General features: G+C 43.8%; 1 protein-coding gene across 1 annotated transcript; it reads right to left on the reverse strand.

Moving 5' to 3' along the window:
* Positions 1–3,858: 3,858 nt before the first annotated feature.
* SRSF5 (serine and arginine rich splicing factor 5) lies at positions 3,859–8,954 on the reverse strand. The gene is made up of 8 exons (XM_045014370.1): positions 8,797–8,954; positions 7,950–8,101; positions 7,083–7,153; positions 6,789–6,887; positions 6,433–6,502; positions 5,182–5,255; positions 4,791–4,901; positions 3,859–4,619 (listed from the first exon to the last, which is right to left on the reverse strand). The coding sequence occupies exons 2-8, from the start codon at positions 8,073–8,075 to the stop codon at positions 4,370–4,372; spliced, it is 801 nt and encodes a 266-aa protein (XP_044870305.1). The 5' UTR covers positions 8,076–8,101; positions 8,797–8,954; the 3' UTR covers positions 3,859–4,369.
* Positions 8,955–9,163: the final 209 nt, after the last annotated feature.

Genomic DNA, 9,163 nt, shown 5'->3' on the forward strand with positions numbered 1-9,163 from the left:
CTTTCCCAAAAGTCATGTCAGTGGCAGAGCAAGAAACTGAACCTGGGTTTGCCTCATCCTAAGCTAGTACCCTAACTGCTAGACTGGTCTGCCCAAGGACAGTACCACCTGTCCCAAAGTGCCTTGTTTTGTAGGAACACTCCAGCATCTGACATAATACTGAACTTTGAAAGCAAATCAACATTAACTACGCCACAAGGCCATAGTGTCAGTAACAAGGCAGCCTTAGAACTCAGAAGCTCCAGGTTTGCAGTTCTGTGCTCAGACCAGTGGTTCACTGTACCTCAAAGTAAAATAATTTAATATTGAGCATATTAAAAAACCACCATTCAATAAAGCCACAAACTTTTGACTTACAATTGCTGTAGTTTTGATACATTATGTAAACTAGATGCCAAGAGGCCAATAGCCCTTGGTGATGCAAAGGACGAGAACTCTTTTTGCACACTGTGCCTGGTTCAGTCCCCACTGAAGTGAACCAAAGCCTTTCCACTGACTTCCATTATGGTGGTACCCATCATAGTCCTAAAGCTCTTTAGAAGCAAGTTATCTTTAGCCACTGACCAGTTGTTCAATGGCTGTCTCACTTGCATTCCAAAGACCTTTATCCCACACACTACTGGATAAAGCTTTCCGAAATGCAGCAACTGCATATGGTTCGTGTCCCTTATAGCCGAAATATCCTGGGATAGAATTTAAAGATTTCACTAACTCTGCCAACCCCCACCATTTAAAACTCAGACCCTCCCCCCCACTACCGCCCTCCCCCCCAAAAAAGCATGGGATTGCCTTAATCATGTGGGCTTGGTGGACCACCATGAGTCCTCATGTAGGAGCTATCTTCCTTGAGGGCAGATGGATTTCAGCCCCTTGGAAACAGTGTTTACTGTCTTCACTGGGAGCAGCCTGTGACCAGCTGGGTCTTTAGCGCCACTCACATTAGCAGCAGCCCTATTAGTCAAGAAATAAGCTTAATAAAAAACAGACTCAGTCAGGAAAACCCTTATAAAACACCACATATACTTTAGGAGCAGAGGCCTGACAGAAGCCTGCTGTGGATTTTAAGAGTCTGCTCTTTTAACATAACAGTGTAAGCACAAGTCGAACTATGTATGTGTAAGAAATTGTACTGTAACTGTTTGCAAGACCAAGAAAAGTGACAAAAGCTAGAAGGCCAGTTTGAACTAACACTAAACCTGTACGGAGAGGAAGAAAGTTCACATGGAAATGAGAAACTAATACATATACACAAGATGTTTATGTAACAAAGGTAGGTTAAACCTGTATTGTCTAGTGCTGGAAGCAACAGATGAGGTCATGCAACTGAGCTTCCCATTTGTAACTGAATGCTACTGAGTGTTTGCCTTAATAAAGATTTATTAGACACACCTGCTAAGTGACTAAAGCCAACAATATATTGCAAGTCTTGCAGTAACACTGAATTGGTACTACCACCCTTGGAAGAAACATTTTTTTAGGGTGTAAGTGTGTCCATGTGCAAACAAACAAAAAGTAGAAAAAGTCTGCCTCACTTTAATTGATAAAGGGACAGCATTTTCAGTGCCAAGTATGCAACCCTTTGCAAGAAGTAAGTATATTTAAGGTATCACTTCTTTTAAAGCATAAGGCAAGTCCTGTTTTTTCACTGTCTGAAATCTTAACGGCAACAAATCTGTGACCACCTAGAACTGTCAGTGACCTGTGGACACATAAAATGGCAATGGTAGCAATGACAGAACTCTTGAGCCAGAGCCTACAACTGGAGCTGGTTAGCAGTATATAGCCTCTATTACATGCAGTTAGGACAAGTTGCATACAAACGTATTTCCCCAGAATGTCCTATATTATGACTGAACCCCAAGAGATGGCAGCTAGTTATGGATTATTTCTAGTATTGGACACTCTGATAATTGTTAGAAAACAAAAATTCACAAGTAACTTGGGTTTAAAGCAGACCTCAGCCTACTTGGCAAAGAGTTACATCTATATAGCTTTCTAGGTCATGCCAAAGTGCTCTGCTACTGCCGAGACCCTAACCCAAAATGAAGAAATATTGCCCAGAGATTTCATGTCAGCTAACACCAATCTGAGGTTTTATGAAAATCTATAGTGCTCTGAAAAAGGCTCCCACTTTCTGATCAATACCACTAAATACCTCAGTGAGCTCCACCTCCCTATCCTAAAACAAGGCCCCACTACCCCAAGAACTGCTCCTGCTTCCTACCAGCTTTTTAAGTACCGGGGCATGTAAATAATGCAGAGGAATATACCACAAGTATATAGCTACATGTACCCACATTTTAAGTGTTGTTTCCTCTTTTCAAGTTCAAGCTTGCATTCTTAATGGCCTTTTCCTGTTACCTTTGCAGCTTGAAAGGAGTAAGAGCATCCATTTTACGCCCAACTTTTATCACCACTCGTTTCTCAATGCCCCTACCTCTCTGAACATAAAAGGCAGACTTTCAGTGATAAGGTTCCATGTATATGTGGGTAGGCACCATGTGACATGAAAGAGGCAGGGTGGCTTATAAGAACAGCCATACTGGGTGAGACCAAAGGCCCATCTAGCCCAGTATCCAGTCTTCCAACAGTGGCCAATGCCAGGTGCCTCAGAGGTAATGAGCAGAAGAGACAATCAAGCAATCCACCCAATAGCCCATTCCCAGCTTCTGACAGAGGCTACAATCCCTGCCCATCCCAGCTAATAGCTCCCTTAATAGCTATCCAAAAAAAGAACTGATCTAGTTCTTTTTTGAGCCCTGTTAGTCTTGGCCTTCACACCATCTTCTGGCAGAGTTCCACACTATGGGCTTGGCTACACTTGAAAGTTGCAGCGCTGGGAGTTACAGCGCTGGTCGTGCAGCTGTGCAGGGCCAGCGCTGGTGTGTGGCCACACTCACAGCTACCAGCACTGGTGTGTGGCCACATTTGCAGCATTTACAGCGCTGTTGGGAGTGCTGCATTATGGGCAGCTATCCCAGCATTCAAGTGGCAACAACGTGCTTTTCAAAAGAGGGGGGTGGAGTACTGTGACAGGGAGCGGGAAAGATAGAGTGGATTTTTGGAGCCAACACTGTGTGTTAGCTTCCCTGGATTTAAAAATCACAAAATGTTCGCGAGCCCTTAGTCTTAATTGCAAACAGCCTGCATCCAACGCTGTTTCTCTGTCAAGCAAACTGCTTGCCTCTCATTTGACCATTCACAGCCAGGTACAGATAGCTCCTGTTTGCTGTGATCAGTGTTTGTTTTTTAGATAAGCAGTTCAACAGAGCTCCGGTCGGAGTTCACAACAAAACAATGAGAGGCTGCATAACAAAACAAAGAGAGTAATTTAGTTAAAAGCATTCTGGGATATCTCCTTATTCCCCAGAGGCCAATAAAAGCGCTGGTGTGTGTCCACACTTGATGAGCAGCACTGGATCACCAGCGCTGCAGCCAGGGAGTTGCAGCGCTGGATGTGCCTTGCAGATGTGGATGGTTACTAATTGCAGCCCTGGAAAGCCTCTACCAGCGCTGCAACTTGCAAGTGTAGCCAAGCCCTATGTATTTATGAAGAAATACTTCCTTTTGTTTTAAACCCGCTGCCTATTAATCTCATTTGGTGAGCCCTAAGGGTTATAAGGGCCACCACACACTTCCACACCAGTCATGATTTTATAGACCTCTGTCACATTACCCCTGAAGTCATCGGTCAAAATTGAGAAGTCCTAGTATCATTAGTTCAAAAGCCCTGAGCTCCCACCCATCAGACAAAATGAATTCCTTTTGTTAAATGAGCTGTGTCATTAGACCTGAACATATAGATGTTCTGGGTTCAAGTGTTGAGTGAAAAAGTCATTTTAAATGAAAACGAGACAGTTTTTAAAATTAAAGGTTTTATTATCAATCTTGAGCAGCATAATCTATTTTGCTGACTCAACTGAAAACAATTGTTGGAAGCACAAAAAACCCTCTGATATAAAGCTTTATGTACAGCACAGATGTAGAGCTCTTAAATGTCTAAAGCTATTAGTTTAATTGAAGACATTAAACTAATCTTGAATTACCATTCACATGTTTGAATACACTGGGAACTAAAACGTTCAGATTTTATTTTTTTGAGTACAAAAAAATTGAAGTTATTAGCTTTAGTTATAAAGAGCTCTGCCCAAATACACGAACTATACACTTGACATCCACAAAAATGTGAGCAAGAAAAGGATTATCAAAAGACATTTAATACATTTATTTCATACCCCGCAGTGGTCCATATCTACAAAGTTGTCCCTCCCCCACATCCAAACCCTTCCCCACAGAAAAATCACATACTTACCACAAGTTTTAGCAAGTATGCTTTAAAAAAGGCCCCTGGGCAAGTTACTTATATAGTTCAATTTCCACTGTCAACGGATCTGGACCTTGACCGAGACCTCTGCCGATCCACAGATGCTGGAGATTTTGATCTACTAGAAGAACCTCGTTTCTGGCTCTTCTCAGGCATTGGAGACCTACTAACTGAACGAGACTTGCTACGGCTCCTACTCCTGGACCTGGTGTAAGACTTGCGGCTTCGGGAACGAGAACGGCTGCGAGACCTGGATGAGCTCCTGCTACGGGAACGAGACCTGCTTCTGGACCTACTAATGAAATTATACAAACCGGAGTTAGCTATTAAGTACTGATATTGCAATACAATAGCAATGTAAAATTCTGAGTGCTTTGTGTCCAGCAGATATGAGTGTTCACAAGGAAATTTCAAATTCTATTTTAGTCTGTACTTCAGCATCATTTGGAGGTTTAAAAACTCGTACCTGTGTCTTTTGCTGCCTTCAATTAGTTTAATTTTCCTTCCATTGATTTCTTTGCCAGAGAGCTTTTCAATAGCATTCTTTAAGTCACTGTAAGAGGCAAACTCAACCACCCTTTAAAAAAAAATAAGAGAAAAAAACATTCACATTAAGTGCCAGGAATTACCTAGCCCATGTGCCAGATCTTTAAGTTTTGCTATAAGATTGGTTGACTCATTCATGTCAGTAAATGAACTGTGAATTAATATTTGCTTTTTTATTGAAATCCCATGAGGCTGTTTCAACTCAAGCTGTGGGCACCCATTAAGACTGCTGAAACTAGATTCAGTATTTAGAAATATCTGAATCTAGTAATGAACATTCAACAAGTTTGAGAGAAGTTTCAGATACTTACCCTTCATTTAGCTTAGGCCTGTGTGCATCTGCAAAGGTTACTTCCCCAGCTTGTCTCATGAAGTCTTTGAGATCCTAACACGAGACCAAATTTGTTATGCAAAGAAACAGAACTGTTTACATATATAAAAAAGACTACTGAAAGAGAAGATGTTAGATAAATTACAAACATGGCACTTGCCATACTTGTATTCTATCAAAATTGAATTATTGAATTATCTACATCAGGGCACGAAATAAATGAAAATAGCACATTGCTTTAAGCAAAATGCTGATAATTTTAACATTAAAGAAAGTATTAGTCTATATATGGAACTGAGTGCATATTACCTACATATTTTTGAAGTATAAAAAGAGACTGCAATAGAATAAGCCTTATGTTTATACAGAATGTTTACAATACACCAGTTATTTTGTGCCCCATATGTCATAAAAATATAGTTTACTTTACCTTCATTAAAATTTCCCTAGGCTAGCCAAGCAGCAAACTGCATTAAGCGATCGAAGATACCGTCATGATATATGCCCGACTGGCTCTTCGCCACCCATTTGAAGAACACTACCCAGTCGATGGAAGCCTTTAATCGCACAGCCCTCCCTATTAGCAGACTACTGACGGATGCAGACATTTTCTACTCTTGTGGAGTTACCAAGGACCACTTTACTGCGATCAGGATTCCAACGACCGACCACCTAATTTCGTATCTTTCAACTCTTTTCGACCAGGACCTCTTATTCGGAAGCGTTACAGGAGGAACAGCTCTCAACTTAAGGATCAGATCTCGTTAACTCTCTGGGATCGCTGCAAACTGGCACTTTAAGGAAGTGCATCGATTACGTCTAGACCAGCAAACACAGATCTAGAGGTGGCCAACTGCTACATTGTAGGAGCTGACTGGAAAAGTCAACCAGGCCCAACCAAGAGTGACCAAGACAACGATTAGGATAACCCACAGGCACTCCTCGTCATAAGGCCAACGACACAGATAGGCTGGCAAATAAAGGGTTTAATATGTGGTTAAAATTGATTTTGAACAAGAAAAAAATATATAAATATATATATTTATAAATTTCCTAATATTTACACTGAGTATTTACATATTACATTAGTTCTGAAAATACCTTAGTTATTTAAGATTACATTAATAATTTTCCAAATATATTTTATTAAAATATTTTTAGTAAAAAATATATATTTTACATTACATACCTATTAAATGAAGTCAAAATAGTCAATTATGTTTTAACAAACCTGCCAGCTGACTCGGGAAGACAGATTCTCTACTATCAGACGGTTTTCTGTTCGTACAGGTGGGGCATTTCTGTGTGGAAAGATATTTAGTTTCATCTAGAGCATTTAAAGTCAAGGACACTAAAATTTCAAGTAAGTTTTGCAGGACCAATGAAAAAAGATTGAGGTTTAAAACTGGGTACTCGGATATAAAATGTAAACTACAAAGTAACCTTCTATAAAATAAGCCAGAACATGCCTATTTCATGTTCAATTCAAATGCTTGGGGGGGAAGGGGGGGGACGGACTGTCAGATGGTGGTATGACACACACACTTAACTGGACCATATACATTAAGACTATTCGACTATACATACCTCCTGTCATTACGTGGACGTCGGCTACTAAAGCGATCAGAGTATCGCCCTCTGCCTCTGCCACCTCTGGAACGGGCCCGTGCATGTTCAATTGTAACCCTGGAAGAAAACAGGACTCCATTTCACCTGCGTACCCTTTGTTACAAGCTTGTGTGCTTTTGTTAATGAGAAATACAAGAGAACTTATATTCGTATTTTATATGAAGAGTAGTTTAGCAGTTTGATTTACTCTAGTTTTATTTTAAAGCTGCATATGAAGCAGCATACCGAATGCTATAACATCAAGACACTTACCTCTCACTGCAGAGCTCCTTTCCATCCAATTCATAGACTGCATCATCTGCATCCCTTGGATCCTCAAATTCCTATTTCATAAAACACCATCTTTGATACAGACATTTAACTAAAAAACATATGCAATCTGCCTAATTGTTAGAGATTACTACAGCCTTATAAAAGAAAGCATTAAAAGCAGGTCTCCAGTTTATGAAACTAAGCCTTGCCCACACTAGGAAATTAAGCTGGTACAACTATACCACTGGGGGGGGTGAAAAATCCATACCTCTGACCATGCAGTTAAACCAACTTTAACCCCAGTGTAGGCAGAGCTAGGTTCACAGGAGACTGACCTTTTAGGGAGGTGGATTACCTACACTGACAGAAGCCCTGCAGTTGGCATAGGTGGTATCTTCACTGAACCACTGCAGTGGTTTAAATGTATACAAACCTTAAACTACAGCAAAAATGATTACACATATTACATTACTAATAAAAACCTTAACTTTTTTAACAAAAAATTAATGGATGCGAAGCTTACAGGCTGCATTTCAGCATATTTGTATTGCACCACAAACTCTCATCACAGACAAGCAAGATCTGTTACCCCTACCCCAACTTCCAGCCATCCCAATTTAAACAAAAAAACAAAAACAAAACAAAAAAGCGTGCAAAATTACATGTTTTATTGGACTAGAACTATGCTTCAACTACTTGCTGGAAAGCAAACAGAGTTAAATTAGATCACTCCTTATCCAAGCAACGAATCTGCCTTTTTCTCTCTCACCTACCAGGTAGATCTAGTGTATTTCAGGAACATTACAAGCTGCTGAAGGCACGCAGCAGCCTCTGCAGGGAGATGAGTTTTGCTGCAACAGCTCTTACCACAAATCCGAAGCCCCTTTTCAGATCTATGTCCCGGATGCGTCCATATCCCTTGAAGAATCTCTCCACATCCTTCTCCCGGGCTGCAGGGTTCAGCCTCCCGATGAATACGCGGCAGCCGCTCATGGTGTCGTTAGTCACGATTAAATCGGCTGTAAGAGAAGGAAGGAGACCATTAGCCGCGCCAGCCGAGAACTGCAGCGGGGGCGGGGGATCAGGCACCCGAAGACCCCCCACACACACCCCTCAGTCAGCTTTTGTCCGCCTCTCCCCGCCTCACGAGCCGCAACGCCCACCCCACCCTCACTGCGCAGCCGCAGAGGCCAGCCCTGTGCCGCAGTCTAGAAGGTCCGAGAACATACGATCAGCCAGCCCCGCCCTCCCGCTCAGCTCCAATGGGAAACGGCCAAGTACGACGCCCACCCCTCTCCTCCACCAATCGGAACGAGCTATGCGCGCTCCCGCCCCACCCCCGGTGACTTTCCTGCTGAGCTCAGTGACCGCGCATGCGCGCACCGTTCTCGAGTTGAAGAAGAAAGCAGTAGACGCCGCCATTTCCATTTCACAAAATGGCCGCCCGAGCCGCGCCCCAAAAGAACAGCAATGATCAGCGCCCCCGCGCCGAGATTGGCACCCACCTCCCAGCGGTGGGAATTAAGCACCGGCGAGGACGCGACAGCAGCACCATGCCCTTCCTTCCCACTTCACTCCCCCAGACCGGAGACTGCCGTCCCCAGTAGCGCGCCTCCTCCCCGCCTGGGACTTCCCCGTCCCGCGTTCCCCGCAATCTCCAGTCACAGCTCCCCACTCTCCCAGCCATAGCGGGGCCCGCCAGCCCCTCACCAACCTGCGCTACGATGGTCTCGCGGTGCGTGCCGAGGCCAGACGGGTACGCGAGTAGGGTGCTCAGTCACTCACTGGCCGATCCTTCCTCTACGGCGTCTAGCTCCCGACTGGCGAGTCCGCGGCGTAGCTGCGCCACAAAATGGAGGCTGTTAGCACGTGACGTTTCACCACGTGACCCACCTCCGGCTCCCCCATGGGTGGAGAGGCGGGGGGGGTGGCGCCCTTCTTGGCAGAGAGAATCTAGGTCACCGGGTAGGCGGGGCTTGTCCAGGCGCCCCCCGAGTCGGGCCCGGCGCGGCCCTGCCTGTGAGTCCGGGGGCTGAGGCGCTGGGCCTGGAGCAGCCGTGGGGCTCCGCCAGTCCCGTGGA

Source organism: Mauremys mutica, chromosome 4 (genome assembly GCF_020497125.1).
Source record: "Mauremys mutica isolate MM-2020 ecotype Southern chromosome 4, ASM2049712v1, whole genome shotgun sequence".
In the NCBI taxonomy this organism is placed as follows: Eukaryota; Metazoa; Chordata; order Testudines; family Geoemydidae; genus Mauremys; species Mauremys mutica.